Source organism: Rhipicephalus sanguineus, chromosome 9 (assembly GCF_013339695.2).
Source record: "Rhipicephalus sanguineus isolate Rsan-2018 chromosome 9, BIME_Rsan_1.4, whole genome shotgun sequence".
NCBI lineage: Eukaryota > Metazoa > Arthropoda > Arachnida > Ixodida > Ixodidae > Rhipicephalus > Rhipicephalus sanguineus.
Genome location: NC_051184.2, coordinates 25,868,095 through 25,887,503, shown reverse-complemented (window position 1 = coordinate 25,887,503; position 19,409 = coordinate 25,868,095). Strand labels below are relative to the sequence as shown.

At 44.1% G+C, this 19,409-nt stretch overlaps 1 protein-coding gene and 1 long non-coding RNA gene across 2 annotated transcripts; one reads left to right on the top strand and one right to left on the bottom strand.

Annotated features, from left to right (window-relative positions):
- The first annotated feature begins 193 nt into the window (after positions 1-193).
- On the top strand, positions 194-19,180 carry LOC119404801 (zinc finger protein 761). Its single transcript, XM_037671473.2, has 11 exons — positions 194-280; positions 1,571-1,630; positions 1,915-1,974; positions 2,263-2,322; positions 5,041-5,100; positions 5,330-5,389; positions 6,428-6,487; positions 6,880-6,939; positions 7,214-7,311; positions 10,299-11,022; positions 19,035-19,180. The coding sequence occupies exons 2-11, from the start codon at positions 1,574-1,576 to the stop codon at positions 19,167-19,169; spliced, it is 1,374 nt and encodes a 457-aa protein (XP_037527401.1). The 5' UTR covers positions 194-280; positions 1,571-1,573; the 3' UTR covers positions 19,170-19,180.
- On the bottom strand, positions 308-19,136 carry LOC119404803 (uncharacterized). Its single transcript, XR_005186371.2, has 3 exons — positions 19,025-19,136; positions 1,110-1,218; positions 308-503 (listed from the first exon to the last, which is right to left on the bottom strand). It is a non-coding gene; the product is annotated as an uncharacterized LOC119404803 (long non-coding RNA).
- Positions 19,181-19,409: the final 229 nt, after the last annotated feature.

Sequence of the window (19,409 nt, the reverse complement as noted above, 5' to 3'; positions counted from 1 at the left end):
ACACACCGATTCAGGGAGATGTAAGAACCTGCCGAGTGGCAAGCAAATTTAACGTCAAACCATTGTGCTATGGTATGACAGAAGTGGGGAAATGGGAAACGATCAACCTGCAACATAATAGGCGCTGGTTTCGATTGCCTGCACCATCAAGAATCCTGTGAATATTTTATGCACTAGAACTGTACCATGACCAGGTACACTGCTTATAGGTTCTCATCTCTTGGTTTGCCTTGCAGTGTCCGTGAAATGGTTGGGAATCCACCACAGCTAGAAGAAACTCGTGAGTGATTTCACCGGATGCCTTCCATAAAATGGTACACGTGTGCTTTTAAAAAACTTGGTGCTTCGTGGAAGGAAGGAAACAGTCAGGCAGGGAGGTTAAACAGAAGATGTAAGAGAGAGAGGAGGAAAGGAAGGAAGGGAATGTGTGGCAACTTCGTCGATGCATGTAGGACGTCACAGCCAGTCAAAGGCACTAGCCCGATGTCCTCAAGAAGGCTCGTCTGAAAGGAATCCCAAGTTGCGTATAACGACACCTACCCTGTGGGAAATTTGGGAGTTCACTACTTCATATGAGCTGTAATATAGTAACACATAATTTATGTAAATATGCGACTATATATGAATATTAAGGAGGCTCATTAAACATCACTAAAAGGAAAGGAATCTACATCTGGACACTAAGAATGAGTTAGATACATGTTTTGTTTCTTGGAATTTGAAGATGCCCACATGAGGCAACATCACTAAGGCTAAAGCTGAGTGCCGAGGTGCTTAGTTTGTGTGTAAAGTAACACACAGTTCAGTTTGTAAGGTAACACACAGTGCCTTAAATTCACTTTGTTTGCTAAGTGGTACTTCAAGAAGCCTTTTTCATTGTAATATAACCTAGTGGGTGATTAAAATATACTTCATTTATTTCTTTTTCACTTATTTCTCCACACTTAGCTTCTTCTGTGTCCAAATTCTTGGTGAATTACACAGATGAGGACAGCAGAAGGAAAAGGGACAAGAAGAGTGCTTTCTGTTCCGCTATGATTTTCCATCTTTAATGTGCCAACTAGTGCCGACCCAAACCCTCGTTCTCGGTAGCCAACTTCACTTCTTACCTCCAGCTCTGTGTTCCTGTTTAGGTTGTTGCCGATCTGGGTCATTGCCCAAGAATGTTCATGTGTGCTGTGTCCAAGACTGTATATTTGGGTAGACAACAGGCAGCACCTGCGAATTGATTGAAGATGCCAAGAAAACTTTTGTTAATAACCTGATCGAGGAATGTACGAGATGTACTGTCACTTGGAATCTGCACCTTCTTTTCTTGTCCATGTGCTTCTCAGAAGTAGCGTTGTTTTTAATATAGCTTCATAGCAGAAAAAGACACCTGCATACGATGACCTAAATTAACTTATTCTTGACCTTATTGGTTAAAACTTGCAGAAAACCACTGCTGTGCAAAGACGTCGAGTGTAAAATGAACTGAACCTAAGGAGAGAGTGAGAACGTGGATGTAGTGCAAAATGTAGGGCTTGCTTCCAACTCTTCTCGGAAATTCAATCTTTGTGTTTCTTTTTAGAACATGACTGGCGTTGACATAAAAATCGAGCCAAGTAGCCCAATTTCTGCATTGCCTCATGTAAGTGTACTTAGATATTTTCACGTTGATTAGCTGGTTTTGTGTTAGTGTTATAGTGGTGTTTACGTGTTAATAATGTCGGCATAGATCACCAGTGTTCCTGTTTATTTGGTGAGAACGAGGATCCTTGCTGGCCTCTTTCAGTGAACACTGTAAAATGGTTCACACTAGCACACTAAACTGAACTTGGTTGGCGAATGAGGCCCTTTAGCATGTCTGCGTTGTTTAGAGTATGAATTCGCTTTTCAACTCTGCTCAGAAACAAGTAAAAACGTCTATTTCAGGCCATGACAGATGTTGCCATGGAGGTAGAGTCTATCGTCCTTCCCAACGCATTACCTGACGTACGTAAAAAATGTTTTCATTTTTTTTGTTTTTGCTATTATATGAGCAATATTGGGATGTGTGTGATTGATAAGGTAGTCAGACACAGACCAACGGTGTTCTTGCTAGTTTAGTGGCATTCGGGATCCTTTCTGCCTTCATACAGTTAACAGTGTGAAATAGTTCTCACTAGTACGTTAAGCTGAACTTTGATGGAGTATGAGGCTCTTCAACATGTGTGTAGTGTTTAGAGTACACGGTTCCTTCCCACCTCAGCTCAGAAATAAATGAAAACAAATCTATTTCAGGGCACGGCAGCTGTTGACATAAAGGTAGAGCCAATTAACCCTCCTGCCACGCTGTCTTATGTAAGTAAAGGGAGTGTCTCCATTTGATTCTCCTGTTTCATGTTAGAAACATTCTGATGTGTCTGGGCTAATAAATAAGGCCATTAGACAAAGACCAGCAGTGTTCTTATTTATTTGGTGGCAAGCGGGATTTTTTCTCGCTTCTTACTAAATGATATGATTGCACAGCGTAGATTAAATGAGGACAACACAGCGCCTTTGCTATGTCCTCTCCTCTGTCATCGTTCCGGCACCTGTGCTGTGTCTTCTCCTTTGTCCTCGTTTTAGTGCCTGTGCACTGTCCTTTCTGTCCTCGTTGTAGCACCTATGCTGTGTCCTCTCCTCTGTCCTCGTTGTAGCGCCTGTGCTGTGCCCTCTCCTCTGTCCTCGTTGCAGTGCCTGTGCTGTGTCCTCTCCTCTGTCCTCGTTTCAGCAGCTGTGCTGTGTCTTCTTCCATGTGCTTGTTCCAGTACCGGTGCTGTGTTCTCTCCTTTGTCGTCGTTCCAGCTCCTGTGTTGTGTCCTCTCCTCTGTCCTCATTGCAGTGCCTGTGCTGCGTCCTCTCCTCTGTCCTTGTTACAGCGCCTGTGCTGTGTCCTCTCCTCTGTACTTGTTCCAGTGCCTGTGCTGTGTCCTCTTCTCTATTATTGTCACAGCGCTGGTTCTGTGTCCTCTCCTCTGTCCTTGTTCCAGTGCATGTCCTATGTCGTCTCCTTGGTCCTCGTTCAGCACCTGTGCTGTGTCCTCTGCTCTGTCCTTGTTCCAGCGCCTGTCCTGTGTCCTCTCCTCTGTCCTCATTCCAGCACCTGTGCTATGTCCTCTCCTCTATCCTCGTTCCAGCACTTGTGCTATGTTCGCTCCTCTGTTCTTGTTCCAGCTCCTCTGCTGTGTTTTCTCCTTTTTTCTTGTTCCAGTGCCTAACCTGTGTTCTCGTTCCAACGCTGGTGCTGTGTTCTCTCCTTTGTCCTCGTTGCAGCGCCGATGCTGTGTTTTCTCCTCTGTCCTCATTCCAGCTCCTGCGCTGTGTCCTCTCCTCTGTCCTCATTCTAGCAACTGTGCTGTGTTCTCTCCTATGTGCTTGTTGCAGCACTAGTGCTGTATTCTCCTGTGTCCTTGTTCTAGTGTCTGTGTTGTGTCCTCTCGTATGTCGTTCTAGTGCTTGTGTTGTATTCTGTCCTCTGTGCTTGTTCGATTTGTGCTGTGCAGTCATGTCGATATGGTATCACCAACTCTCTCAAGCCACCACCCATTCTTACATAACAATGCAAATTAGGTTTCACAAGTACAACAAGCTGAACTAAAATACAGTTAGGCTCTCTTGTGCATGTGTGAATTGTTAATCTGCATGGTTTTGTTCCAACTCAGATCAGAGAGAAAGGCTTTCTCTTTTTTTTCATGGTGTGGTGGGCGTTGACATCAAGGTAGAGCCTAGTAGCCCACCAACTCAATCACCCCCTGTTAGTGAAGGGAATTTTGTTTTCTTTTGATTCTTGTTACTTCGAGCCAGTGTTTACGACAGTAGTATTCTCAAAGCTTTGTCAGCTATACATAACACTGTAAATTAGGTCACACAAGTGCACTAAGCTAAACTAGAATACACTCAAACAAACCTCATTTAACAGTCACATCTGCCACAAAAATAACCTCGTTATGTCCAAAAATTTGTTATAAACATTTATTCGTAACACTGTATCTCTCCATTTAGTTCCTTATAACCGATAATTTGTTATACAGTAGAACCCCGCTGTTACGTTCCTCACTGCTGCGTTTTCCCGGCTGTTACGTCGTTTTCCGCTGGTCCCGGCATAGCTCCCATAGAATACAATGTATTGGGAACCCCGCTGTTACGTCGTAACTGTCGGACCGTTCCCGTATGATACGTCGCGAAGTGCGCTCGGAGCCGACCGAGTGACTACCAAAGAGAGCGGCCATGGTGCATTTTCACGCAGCTTGGCCTCGTTTGACCGTAATATTAGCCGCATGAGAGGCGCAAGCAACAGAATCTTTCAACTGATGCAAACAAAAGCATGGCCTTCGAGATTCAAATTGCAAAGATGGCGTCTATGACGTAACTGCTCGCGAAAGCAAGGCCTTCGAGATTGGCATTTACTATTAACAAAAGCATAGCCTTTGAGATTTGTGTTGCACAAACATGGCGTGTATGACGTAATTGCTTGCGAAAGCAAGGCCTTTGAGATTGGCATTCACTTCTGCCATCGCGTTGGCGTAGACTCATCATCATCGTTATTTGTCGGAGAACGGGAGGAGTTCGAGCTGGTTGGAGCTCGCATGGTCGTGCGTGCGGTTCGCGGTCGGACTCGCCGCGCCGGTCGTGATTGCGTGTGCTTAGTTCTTTCATACCTACAGCTGTTGGTGTAAAAAAAATCACATACGTTGATTACATTTCTGTGGATGAGGCCGTCCTAAGCTCCGCGTTTCTATCCATCGACTAGATCGCGGCTGAGAGCGCCGATTTTCGTGCTGCTCGTAAGAATTGAAATAAAATTCTGTACCACTAAATATTTTGCCGTTTTTCCTGTTTTTCGGCTCTTACGTTTCCCGTCTCTTACGTTTATTTCCTACGGTCCCTTCAAAAACGTATCAGCGGGGTTCTACTGTATTCGTATTCGTTATATCGAGAACTGAGTGTATAGAGTTAGGCTCTCTTGCACATGTGTGCATTGTTTAATGCACATGGTCATTTTGCAACTCGCATCGGAAAAGTTTTTTTTTTCGTCAGGATGTGATGGGCATTGACATCAAGGTAGAGCCCAGTAGCCCACCAACTACTCCACTTCCGGTAAGTGAAGAGATTTTGTTTTCTTTTGATTCTTGTTACTTCGAGCCAGTGTTTGCGATAGTAGTATCCTCGAAGCTTTGTCAGCAATACAACACTGTAAATTAGGTCACACAAGTACACTAAGCAGAACTAGACTATAGAGTTAGGCTCTCTTGCGCATGTGTGCATTGTTTAATGTACATGGTCATTTTGCATTGCATCATAGAAAAAGGTGTTTTTTTTTTCTCAGGATGAGATGGGCTTTGACATCAAGGTAGAGCCCACTAGCCCACCAACTACAACACCTCCTGTAAGTGAAGGGAATTTTGTTTTCTTGTTATTCTTGTTACTTCGAGCCAGTGTTTACGACAGGGCCCGTGTTCTCAAACGATCGCGAAAGTGCGATAGTATCGCATTTGGGTGACGTAGAATCTGATGCGTTCAATAACTGAAGAAACACTTGCTTGTGACGTCATTGTTGCACTGGCCGTTGGTGTTACAAATGTCTCACAACACAAGTGAGCGTACCGTACGAGCGCAGAGTGACCCGAGTGCAGCTTTTTCGAACGGGTGCTGTCTTCTACACAGTGGCCAGGCTTGGCTGTGGCTACTTGAAATATAGGACGTGTTGAAAGTGCTTTCAGCGTTTTTTTGTGCAATTGTTTAATGCACCGTATAATATTTAAAGTATGCACCTTTGTGTGAAATCTATTTTCGTTGAGAGTTTAACACGGTGTACTCAGAGAGTTCAGCTGTAGTGTGCCACCGCAGCGATATCATCTCCACATGTTGCATGCATGCGATAAACTATGCGAGCAACGCTCAGTTCATGTTCCTGAAACGTTCATACCACAAAAAAACACGTGCTGGCAAAGAACGAGTACTGAAAGCACCCCAAGGTAATGCTCACGGAAAGCTTCAGCGTAAAAAATGCTGCGCACATCCACCGAGGATTGAATACTAGAAGCTACCATCTGTGTCACTGAAATTCTAGACTTCACCACCAACCAGCGGTGATAGGATGTGTTCATTTATTCCAGGCATGTCAGGAGTGCCGTAGAGCACCGTCACGTCGATGGAAATACTAGATGGCGCCCTCACTTTTCCGGTTTTGCTAAATAGCCAGTCAGTGCTCACCAAAGGCGATACTTCTGCGGTCGTTTGAGAATACAGCCCCAGTAGTACCCTCAAAGCTTTGTCAGCAATACATAACACTGTAAATTCGGTCGTGCAAGTACACTAAGCTGAACTAGAATATAGAGTTAGGCTCTCCTGCGCATGTGTGCATTGTTTAATGTACATGGTCATTTTGCAACTCGCATCAGAGAAAAGGGCTTTTTTTTTTCAGGATGTAATGGGCATTGACATCAAGGTAGAGCCCAGTAGCCCACCAACTACTCCACCTCCTGTAAGTGAAGGGAATTTCGTTTGCTTTTGATTCTTGTTACTTCAAGCCAGTGTTTACGACAGTAGTATCCTCAAAGCTTTGTCAGCAATACGTAACAATGTAAATTAGTCACACAAGTGCACTAAGCTGATCTAGAATACACTCAAACCTCATTATAACAAAGTCACATCAGCCACGAAAATAACTTTGTTATATCCGAAAATTCGTTATAAATGTTTATTCGTAACACTGTATCTCTATTGACTTCGTTATAATCGATAATTCGTTACATCCGTATTCGTTATATCGGTGTTTGAGTGTATAGAGTTAGACTCTCTTGCGAATGTGTGCATTGTTTAATGTACATGGTCATTTTGCAACTCACATCAGAGAAAAAGGCTTTTTTTTTTCAGGATGAGATGGGCATTGACATCAAGGTAGAGCCCACTAGCCCACCAACAACACCACCTCCTGTAAGTGAAGGAAATTTTTTTTTCTTTTGATTCTTATTTTCTGCTATCTTGATGGGGTGTAGCCCTTTCGCGGAAGGGCCGACGCTGCCGTTTGCTGGCGAGATTTTTTTTTTTCGAAATTTGAACTGCCAAGTTGGGGGGGAGCGGCCCTTACATGAGCGCAGCCCTTAGTTGAGTGTATACGGTATTTGTTCTGCCCTATAATCTCCATGGCCTTATTTTGCTTGTTGGCAGTGCTTCTGAAAATGAATGCATAGTTTTTTTTCTTCTGTAGACATATGTTGACACCAACAAAGGAGGGCCAGCAGCTGATTCAACAGTTGCAAGTGACAGCACTGAAACTTCAAAAGACAGCATGGATATCAGCCTTGGGTGAGCTCACTGCAGTACAGTGAAACACAATTCAACGCACCGTTTGTATCATGCTTTCCGGGGAGGTGAATAGATTTTTATCCTGGTGCAAAAGGTTGTCCAGCAAAAAGTTCATATGCCATCATGCAAACCTATTTATGTGTTACACATGTTATTTGGGACATAAATTCACTAATGGCAGCTTTGTGCTTTATGCTTATGTTTGATGCGTCACTGATAGACAAAGAAACAGAAAGCATGGGGTCAACCTTGTCAATATGTTTTATAGCACAGTGAGTCATCTAGCCCAGATCGTATATGGGATCACTATAAATTTGGAAAAGCTATGTTTTCCTTGAAGGATGGTTTAGGAGCTGCATGTTTTTGTGGCATGTCCTATTGACTTTCTCAAAGGACAAAGTGCCCTCTTGTGCAAATTCTTTGTCTCAGTAGTGAATAAGTAAGCTTGCATATAAAATGAGCCATGTCGGGTGGTAGTATTCTTAGAGCATACAGCATGCAATTAAGCACCCATGCTTTCCCTTTTTTATGTGATTAGCCATGTGCCTTTGCCCCTGTCACCAGCTTTCCGTTATGTATTGCTTAATATAGACTGTAGTTGTCCTGCATAGGTGTCTAACAGTGTTGATCAGACTGAGTCATTCTGCTACAATTGTACTTTGCACCTTGATATTCAAGTGCAACTTGCACTAACTGCTTCGTTAGTTTCACCGGCTTACAAGGGAAGGAAGATTTCCTGTTCTGAAATTTTCTTGTGAAAGATAATTTTAAGAAAAGCTCTACCTACATCATTCCCCCTTCTTTCTCCCTTTATTTTGTTTCTTGTTTTTCCTCCATTACTTTAGGATGTATATTCCTGCTTACGTCTCAAAGCTTGCTAACTTATTGCCAGAACCAGTTTGACATTCCGGCATGTATAAGCACATACTATCCTCTTGTAAGCGTGACAAGGACATGCTCAGCGAATAGGACAGCGCTCCGCAAAATACAGGATCAAGGAGCATTCTTCATTTGACAGCTTCTCGATCATCACTTAAAGCCTCACTTGACTGGCATGGCTCCTAGTCATGCTAGCCTTAAGAAGCCTGCGGCTACAGAAGAAGTAATTGTGATGGCATCGAACAAATACCGCATTTCCCTGATTTTTCCCTGATTTTTGAGAATTTTGGACACATTTCTTGAAACACCTGGTATATGTATGGATACACATAGATAATTCGCTAAGAAATACCGTACTAAAGGATGCTCTGTTTGAGTTGCTCGAGCAGGGAATCGAACCACTGACCTGTTGCTTAGTGACATGACACTTTAGGCAACTTGGCAATGCGCAAGTGACATGCTATTTGTGGAGATTCTTTACAGTTGAGACTGAGCCAGCGTCTCTGAACTGTGAAAGCCACCTCAGAGTTGCAATGGCTCATTCACTAACTTCCCGAAAGATGGCGTAAAAGCTGTTTTTGTCTAGAGCACAGCTGTGCGAATCTTGAAAGTGACCTGCGAAGCAACAAGTACAAAGTGTAGTTGCAATGATGGCTGATAACTTCATGTACAGTGTGTTCTCACCGCTGAATTTGTATCGAAGCAAGTGCCAGCAGGAACATCATATTCACCTACTGCTGCTGCATCTCCGCTTGACCGGTGTTTCATCAGTATAGCAGTGCGCCCCTCTAGTGCTGCTTCATGGGCTGGCAGCACGGAACTTATATATATATATATATATATAGGCTTTACAACCTGAACGTGCTGCCCATGGTAGCCACTTGTCATCCACACCATCATGCTACACACAGCATGTCGTGGTCATCAAGTCTTCCTCTTCGTGTGGGTCTCTCCACCCGACGACACACCTGCTTATTTAGCAAGCCACTTTTACTACAGTTCATATTGCCAGAATAGCTGCTAGCTTTGGTTTGTATAATAGTATTCCAATTTGTAGCCATCACATCGACTGCTTCGTCCTTCTGGCAAACCTTTGCATTTTTAAGAGTGGAGCTCTTTAAGCTTTTCGTTGCGCTGGGTAGTTCGAACAGAAACTATCGTCATCATGAATCGGCATGCACTCTCTTCATTTTCTGCTTCGCTCCTAAAACACGTGCGCCGATTTCTCCGGCACGGGATGGTATTACTCTGATGGGTGAGAGAACGAGTACAGAGAGAGAGAAAGAAAGAGAGAGAGGGAGAGAAATTCTTGGCGAGCCGTGATTCGAACCCGTATACCCACGCTCCGAAGGCGAGCGGTCTAACCACTCGGCTATCCAGGCACGCCAGCAGAGCATAGCATAGCCTTGTAGAGTATAGTACAGCAAGGTGGCGAGAAAGGGAAGTGAGGAGGAAGGAAAGGAGGAGGGGAGAGAAAGCATAGCATGGAAAGAAACAGAGAACTAGTGAGAAAGAACGAAATAAAGAGAGAGAGAGAGAAACAGATAGAAAGAAAGAGGAAGCAAGAAATAGAGAAAGAAGGGCAAGAAACAGAAAGATAGAAAGAGCGAGAAAAACAAAGTACATGGAGAGAGGTGGAAAGAAATAGAAATAAACAGAGACAAGAAAGACGTAGAAGAAACAGAGAGATGAGAGAAAAGAAAGAAACAGAAGAGGAAAGAAAGAGAAACAAAGAAGGCCGCCCAGCTCCGTCCTTCCTTCAGGCTTGACACCCCTATTGCGAAACTGCCCTAATGTTCTTTCTTTTCATTCTCTCTATGTGCAGTTGTGGGTAGCTCTTCTCTTTGTCTCCTTTCTTGTGCTGTTATCTATATTTGTTGTGCAAGCTTGCCTCTTCCGTAATGCCAGGCCAACTGGCTCAACCATTAAATGTCGTCTTAGTTGTAACGGTGCTACTGAAAAGTGAGTGTCTTCTTTGTGCTCTTTGTCATAGTATCTTTCTAAGTCTACGTTATTATTATGCGACTGATCAGTTGACTATAAGTTATGGTATACTTTCTTTAGTTACTATTAATATTTTTTTTATTATTATTTTCTTTCTTGTCCAGAATCTTGGAAGGTGCTACAGAATCTTCACCAAGAAAGTGTGACAGGAGTGTCGGCAGCTTGTACGAGTGTGACGTGTGTGGGAAGTGCTTTAAAGGAACGGGCAGCCTGAAAAGGCATCGGACCTTGCACACAGCCAGGAAGCCGGAGTACTCGTGCACTCTCTGTAGCAGGCAATTCCCTAACAATTATAGGCTATTCCTACACAAGTTTGAGCACACGGGCGAGAATCCCTATCCTTGCCATTTTTGTGGCAAGAAGTCTTCATCTAAGGCTGGGTTGATTAAACACAAGCGTCTGCATACGGGTGAAATGCCATATGTATGCCAGATATGCCCATCCAAATTCTGCTCTAAAGGAGCTTTGGAGAGGCACAAGCAGCTGCATGCAGCTGGAGTGGAGATGGTCCACTGTCCGGAGTGTGGCAAGACCTTCAAGCGGGCGAAAGCGCTGCAGACACACTTGAAGCGGCAGCACAGAAAGGAGAGGCCACTTTCGTGCCATCTTTGCCCAGCCAAGTTCACTTACGAATGTCATTTAAAGATGCATGCGTTGACGCACTCGAGTGAAAAGAGGCATAAGTGTGCCGTGTGCGAGAGAGGCTACAGCAGGCGTGAATGCCTCAGAAGACACGTGGCCACTATGCATGTTGGAGTCAAGGCTGCCATGGCAAGCACCGACAGCAGGGTGGAGATGCCGAGTAGCCCCCTCTCCATGCAGCCTCCTGTAAGTGCAGTGCAATGTGGAATTGAGCAGTTTCTTTATTCGCGATACAATCCAAAAAGAAAAGGAATCGTGGTATTCTGCTTCAGAGTCTCATTATTCTTGTCATGTTAACGGTAGATAAATGGCACTTCGGGAATTGGGAAGTTCTTCCTGAATGTTAATGCATGAATGTTTCCGACAAGCTGTAGCTCAGGTTGATGAAGAATGGCCCGAAGAATTTCGTCGAGAATACTATCGCAAGATAGTATAGAAGCTTTTCTTTTGAGGTGGCACGGTGTGTTCATAAGATGTCGCACATGCTCTTCGCTATACTTTATTGAGTGGCCATGGCATTGCATAGCCGAGTACCTAATTGGAACTGTGATGTGTAGAGCGCATGTGAGAGAGTGACAGCAAGACATTGTTCTGTAATTGTAGCATATTCCGAGTTAACCTTTTTTTTACTTCTTCGGTCTTAGTGCTAATCTAGCTTCATGGTAAGAGCAGTGCTAAAAGATAGCAATATGAAAAGAAGAATGACAGAACAGGTGATGTGTGAGCCAAACTGCACATGAAAAAGTATTTCGAAGGGTTCAAGACTATGAAAAATGAAGCGCATGCGTTTTGACACGTTGTGGTAGCATACCATTGTAAAAATAAATATTTTCGTACTGTTTTGTAGGGCCCTCTGGAAATGGATGTAAAGGAAACATCTGAGTCTCCAGTACTTAATTATGCCAAGGATTGTATCTCTAGCATCATCAACAAGCAGTATTGAAACGGCAGGAAGCACAGCCATTACAGGCAGCAACAAAGGGTGAGCTGTGCCTGGTCCCCTGAGAAGGGATTAAGGTGGTACCAGTTGACAAAACATTTAATTATTATAGGGATGACTACAGCCTTAGACTGTGGTTGTTCATGCTTCCAATAGTAACAGTAAAGTATGTAAATATATATGCTATAGCGCAGTGGCATTGATGTCGTAGTGTCTTGCTTGAGGTTGCATATTTCAGTCCATGTGCGTGCCTGCATTTCAGTGCAGGTGAACTGAGAAAAAAATAAAACGCTTGAGTGCATAAAGTTAGGTGCATTCAAAAGAAGCCCTGGTAGAAAAGTTTAATCTGGTATACCGTGCTACCATGTTTCCCACAGTCGTATCGTGGTTATTGATAAATACCCATGAATGAAATTTTTGTGACAGCTGGTCATAACGGTCATATTCTCACACTCGGATGGGGGCATACTGTAAAGATGTTTGTGTGCTTATGGTCAGGCTGTATTATGGGGTTGCTGCGGAGCTTTTCGGAAAGTGCACATAGGATGGAGCACGACCATGCATCTGCTGGGAAGAGATTATAGCATTTGCAAGTAGTACTTCGAACATCCTAAATAGATGAGCCACTGAAGTTGATAATTTTGTTGTAGCTGGGCTTGTTTGGTGCCTCATGTTATCTCGGTTTCAGAGGTGCTGGCACAACTGAAATGTGGTCCAACTGCGCCATTTGTGCAATTTTGCTACAATCCAATTTGTCTGCACCTCGCTACACCAAGCCCAGTATAAGTTGCGCCAACTGCGCCAAAGTTCACTGTTTAGGCCTTGCACACCGCTCATGTGAGCGTATGTCGCCTGCAATATTCCTGGTCTTGCTCAAAAAACCGCGAGGGCTTTTTAAGATTGTGACATACCGTTGCCCTCTTTCCACCAATGCACTTTTTCTCATCAAAGCATACATACGCAGAGAATCCAGATCGTCACGTATTCCTGTGAGCTCCGCTACTGACATCTTCGCATGTCATCTTTAGTCTCGAAGGCTAGTGCTGTTGATGGGGAACTCGCATGCTAATACCAAGACAAACGACCTCAAATTTTTGGGGCACTGTAAAGTAGTGCAGAAAGGCCATGTGGCTTTCGCTTTATTGAGAGCACTGCGTGCTGTAAACAGTGTCCTCACACAAATCATAATTCAGATCTGTGGCAGTTTATCGGCCAAAAAAAAGAAAGAAAAAAACTTGGCGGATGCTTGTGCTTCGCCTTCAAGAGTAGAACGCGATAGCATAATTGAGCCCCATACACATTGCCTTCAACCATGCTGCAAAGAAAGGAACGTATGTGCGCGTAACATTGGCCGTTTCAAACTATCCTAAAAGGCCTACTGCAAGTACAGTTGCGAAGTGCTCACTACGCCACAGTTCTTCCTTTTGCGAATTGGCAATGTACCCACCGTGCGTCCGTGAGGTGCCACATTCACCTGCACACTTTGTAATGGGGGGGCACCTTTAAACCACCCACTCGTTGCGTAACTCAAGTGTTTTGCTGCCTGGGGCGATTCTATGATTCCACCACGCAATATTACGTGCGTTAAAGAGACTTCTGCCACTACATGACATTCTTATAGTGTTCTTTTACGAAGCAGTTTCCAGCACTGGCAACTCCGTGGTAGAACACTTGCTTGCCACGTAGAAGGCCTGTGTTCAATTCTCACTCGGACCAAAGATTCTTTATTATTTATTTATTTGCATCTATCTCGAGTAATACGTTCTGGCGGGCTAGTTGGTTCATAGTTTAGATATTATTGAACTGCGCGAAAAGACAACATGTGTAAGGAACATACAGAACACCACGAGCGCAGACTCGGATTTCAATATCTTGGCTATTCTTCGTACGTGGCCCCAGGATGGAACCAGATGACCAAATAGTGCTTGCACTTGCGGAGGGACTGTCCTGCACTTCAGGCAATAAGTCAAAACATGGGACTGGCGAACGGACACCGCAATCAGGTTCACATAGGAAGTTGCTGCCTTTTGCTTTGCGCAGTTTAATAACATCTAAGCTATGAACCAACTAGCCCGCCAGAACGTCCTACTCAAGTACATTTATTCTCCTGTGGGCTCCTTTATATGTGCGCAACCAAAGCAAGAGGCAGCAATTTCCTCTGTGAACCTGATCACTGTGTCCGTCTGCCTGTCCAGTGTTTTGGCTTATTGCCTGAAGCGCAGGATAGTCTCTCCGTAAATGCAAGCACTATTTGGTCATCTGGTTCCGTCCTGGGGCCACATAGGAAGAATAGCCAGGATATTGAAGTCAAGAGTCTGCGCTCGTGGTGTTCTGTATGTAATGGGCAAAAACAGCGCGCAGACGGACGGGACGAAGAAAAGGATACACAGATCATTTCTGCGCTTGTTCTGTGTATCCTTTTCTTCGTCCCGTCCGTCTGCGCGCTGTTTTTGCCCATTACGTATCACCAACTAGCCCAGCTTTCAATCGTTCTGTATGTTCCATACTCATGTCCTCGTCTTTTTGCGCAGTTTAATAATGTCTAAGCATCTATCTCAAATTTTTGCTCACGGACAACGCTGATTTTTCACTCACGACCGTCAGCACTGCCGCCGACACCGGAATTTCTGCGAAACGAGCTCTTTAATGCTATCGCGATAAAAAGTAACGCTACCCTAATGCAAGACTTAGTCTGAGAGTGGCACTCGACTGACTGTATTGGTAAACTTGGAATTAACTATGAGCCATCTTCTTATTTTTCTTCTCAGTCGATGTATTGATACTTGCCCCCCACCCTCTGAAAGCTTTCTGCACCTAACGTGGTTGTGCACTAACTGCAGGATCGGAAGCATCGCAAGCTTTCTACACCTCACCTAGTTTTGCACTGCCTCCGGATCAGCGTACCTTTAACCATGTGATGATGACATTATCATATGAGGTCATAGTGATGTAACAAATGGCGTCACCAATTATGGTAATCTGCGATGTCATCATAATGTCATCAAACAGTAATCTCTGACCATGTGACTTTTTGCATCATTCATGTTAATGTCGATGCTGACAGTCACTTCCCTCGTTCGAACTTAAGTCATTTAAGGCTTTAGCCGTAAAATATAACTCTTCACTTCAACAAGAACCATCAATTTCGTACTCATTTGCCAAAGCGTATCTAAGTGGCAACCTAAAAAAAAAAAAAAAGCGCGTGGTTGAGATCTACTTGCCCTGGTACCCCATTGATCCCAGCCACTCACAAGCAATCTTTGGATGAACTCAATTATCTTAAATAAAGTAATGATTCGAGATCATATGTATGCAACCTAATTCTTAGCTTGAACCAAAACCATCAATTTCAACTTTTAAGAAGACTTCTTTTTAACATTCAGAAAACCAGAAGAAAGTGCTCAACACCGAATATGCTTGGGAGGGAATCAAAAGTGTCACACTGTACCATAGGTCAGCAAAAAAGTTGGCGCTCACTCAGACTCACATAATAAATATATTCTACTCTGAGGGCTCACTCGGACTCAGACTCACCCAAAGCTTCCTGAACCAGACTCAGTCAGACTCACTAAACTTTTTCTCAACCGGACTAGCTCGGACTCAAACTCGCCAACATATTACACAGCCGGACTCACTCAGACTCAGACTTACGGCTTCAGGTTACAAAGGTCCTCTTTGTAATGGCGTTTTGACACCTGTCGCACACAAAAACTGTACGTGCCATCTTCGCCTTCGTCACTAATGCCTCACCGAAATACACTTCCCGTATATCACTGTGAAGTCAACATGTCGCATTACTCCATGTGAAGAAATGCTGTTCTCTGACATTTGGCCTTCTTTCTTTGTGCATGTTAAAGCAAGACTTGCTGTTCGCACAGGGATCTACACGAAATAGTCACACACTTGCTCTAAGTGACCCAGACACCAGTGTTTTTCTGCGCCAGGACTGCTCCAGAAAGTATTATTTCTGCTCCAAAACTGTGCCAAAGCACAGCTATTCTTGCTGTAAATCTGCTGCTAAACCGCTATTTTCCTGCTACAAAAGTTGCTCCAAAGCCTAAATTGGCTGGACCACCATTGGTATCTTGATTATGCTGTTTATCACGCTATCCTTTTAATTAAGTCTGTGTCAGTTTTATGCAACAACCAATTAAGTTCTTTTTCGTTACAATCTATTCATTTTTTAGTGATTTATTAATGTTATTGCTTATTATCCTTTTCTTTTTGATGTGCAGAATCTCGGATGGGGGACCTAGAGGATATCCACCTAAAAAGCCTGAAGAGAGTGTCGACAGCTTGCTCGAGTGTGGCATGTGTGGGCAGTGCTTTACAAGAAAGGACGATTTGAAAAGGCACGAGATCATGCACACAGATGAGAAACAGCACGCTTGCACTCTCTGTAACCAGCAATTTGCAGCTAAGAAAAGTCTGATTGAGCACCTGCTTGTCCACTCGGGCGAGGAGCCCTATGCTTGCCCCTTCTGTGACAAGAAGTTTACACTTAAATTTGATTTGTTTAGACACCAGCGTGCATATAAGAGTGAGTCGGCATATGCATGCCAGATATGCCCATCCAAATTCTGCTCTAAAGAATCTTTGGACTGGCACAAGCACCTGCATGCGACTGGTGTGGAGATGGTCAACTGCCCGGAGTGTGGCCAGGCCTTCGAGCAGGCGACAGCGCTACAGAAGCACTTGGAGTGGCACAAGACAGAGAAGCCATACTCATGCCATCTTTGTGCAGCCAAATACGCTCTCAAGTGTCATCTAAAGAGACACGTGTTAAATCACACGAGTCAGGAGAGGCATAAGTGTGCCTTGTGCGAGAGAGATTTTGCCAGGCGTCATGACCTCAAAGAACACATAAGCGAACAACAGGTTGGAGTCAAGGCTGCCGTGGCGAGCACCGACAGCAAGCCTCCTGTAAGTGAAGTGCATTGTGGAAATGATCAGTTTCTTTATTCACGTTGCGATCCAATGCTTCAAGGCAACATTATTCTAGCCATGTTTACGCTAGATGAATGCCAGTTCGAGAAGTTCTTTCCAAATGCTAATGCATGGGATAGCATCAGGGGCGTAGGCAGAAATTTTTTTCGGGGGGGGCACCTCCTTGATCTGTAGTGGGGACGAGCAGGCAGATGTGGTCGAGTGTCATTTTCTGCTCTGTATGCTATGGCAAAAAAAAATTTCGGGGGGGGGGGGCACGGGCCCAGGTGTGCCCTAACGTGGCTACGCCCCTGGATAGCATTGAACCTCTTCATTTTAGGTGGTATGGTGTGTTCATAGGTTGTCGCGCATACCCTTCACCATACTGGTTTCACCTTCACCTTCCGGTGACGGGCTAGCAGACGCACGCGCGTAAGGGTATTTCCTTTCTGTCTAGCCTCGCACGTCACCGGAGGGCTCACATTGTTGTGCAAATAAAAATTATTATACTATTATTATTATTATTTATTGAGTGGCGGTGGCACTGCACAGCTGAGCGCCTAGTTGGAAGTGTGATGTGTGATGACAAGGCATTGTTTTGTAACTGTAGCGTAATCCTAGTTAACCTTTCCTTTATTTCTTTGGTACCAGTGCCAACCTAGCTTCATGGTAAAAGCGACGTAACAAGACAGCATTAGGAGAAGAAGAACGCATGATGGCCGATGTGTGAATCAAATCATTAAAACCATTAACCCTTTGAGGGTCGAATTTTTTCGTGAAATCCAGTCTGAAAATGTGTAATTTTTTTATTGCTGAAATAAATTCTTCAGACGATTATTTAAGAAAAAAATTGTCTAAAATTTTTTTTCGTGACCTAAAGTGACAAAAAAAATCATTTTTGTTGTTACATACACATGGTTTATTCGTAATAAAATCAAGCAAAACCCTAAAAAAACAAAACTTAACAGTTTTTTATAAATAAAAATTATGCATTGTAGTAAACATAGCTCACAGACATGCAAAATTAAGCGCACCAGAGTACTTTTCCGGTTAAAAATGTTCGTGTTCTAACCCAAAAACTTTTCAGCGTGTGATAGTCTTTGATGCATAGCTCGCCGCTCACGTTTTTCAGATGTCGCTCCTTGATCGTCATCGGAGTCTGAACTCGTCAAAAAATCCTCGTCTGACAAACTGAAATCCAATGAATCAGATTCTGATTCGGCACTTGGGGAATAGTCCGCATCGGAAGAATCGCTGCTCGACTCACTGGCAGCAGAGCAACCGGCGCGCGATTCCATAGTGTAGGCGAACTGCATCAGTGAGCGCACGGAAGATAACTATGGTTCTGTGCCCGTCCGGAAAGCAAAACGAGTGAAAAAGCTACAGTAATCCTTTGTCTTATCGCCAACAAGACGTAGTTAGTTTTTCCGAGACCCCAAAACAGGAAACGCAATCACGGTGGCGTTGTTTGTGTAATTTAGCGCCGCACAGAAACAAATGTAATCGCGCGCCGGGGAGCAATAAACGAGAGAGTAACAAGCAGTCACCCTTTGAGAGATTAGAAATCAAACAGCCATCAGCTTTGTGGGCGCAAGAAGTGAAAACCACCCGAAGGATGAAACCGAAACCAGACGGACCGCGTGCGCGTGACTGCAAGCCACCGCGCCTCTTTGGAAAGCAAGGAAAAAGACGGAGAGACATTGGAGCATTAAAAAAGTTCCACGTATTCCCGAAGCGTGGCAGCACATTCCAAGCAAGAGAAATGGGAGAAGGCATGCGTTTGAAACCAAACGCGCCGCGGGCGCGCTCGGTTCGCGCCGTTTTGCGGAGCATAAAAAAAGCAGCAACGGAGAGACATCGGCGCATGAAAAAAATTTCACTTATTCCCGAAGCGGTGGCAGCACATGCCAAGAAAGAGAAATGATCGAAAAAGGTGCGCACTTTAAACCAGCTGCACTGCGAACGCGCTCGGATGGGCAAGCGATAAGCGGCGCGCCGTTTTGCGAAGCAAAAAAAAAAAAAAAAAAATACAACGGAGAGACATAGGCGCATGAAAAAAAATTATTACACGTATTCCCGAAGTGTGGCAGCACAGGCCAATCAAAAGAAATGATCGAAAAAAGCGCGCGTTTTTAAAATAAACGCTATGCCGTACATGTACGACGAAAACCCTTTGGTACCAGGAAGCTTCTGCCGTACATGCACGGCGAAAACCCTCAAGAGGTTAAAAAGTTTTTAAAGGGTTCAGCACCATGGAGGATTAAGTGCATGCGTTTTGACAGATTGTGGTAGCATGCCATTGTAAAATGAAAATCTTCTTACTGTTTTGTAGGACCCTCTGGAAATGGATACAAAGGAACCATCTGAGTCTCCAGTAATTATGCCAAAGATTTTTACCGCAGCATCATCAACAAGCGGTACTCAAATACCAGGAAGTGTAGCCACAACAGACAGCAACAAAGGGTGAGCAGTGCCTGGTCCCCTGTGAAAAGATAAAGGTGGTACCAGTCGAAATACATTTATTATAGGGATGACTACAGCCCTAGAGTATCGTCGTTTGTACTTACAGTACCTACATTAAAGTATCTGCATATACAGGGTGCCCCAGCTATCTCTAGCCAGAGTTTAAAAATACGCCGACGCACTCTATGACAATTGACCAAATGCATGTTGCTGACTGTTCCATAGCGTACGTCACACCAGTTTT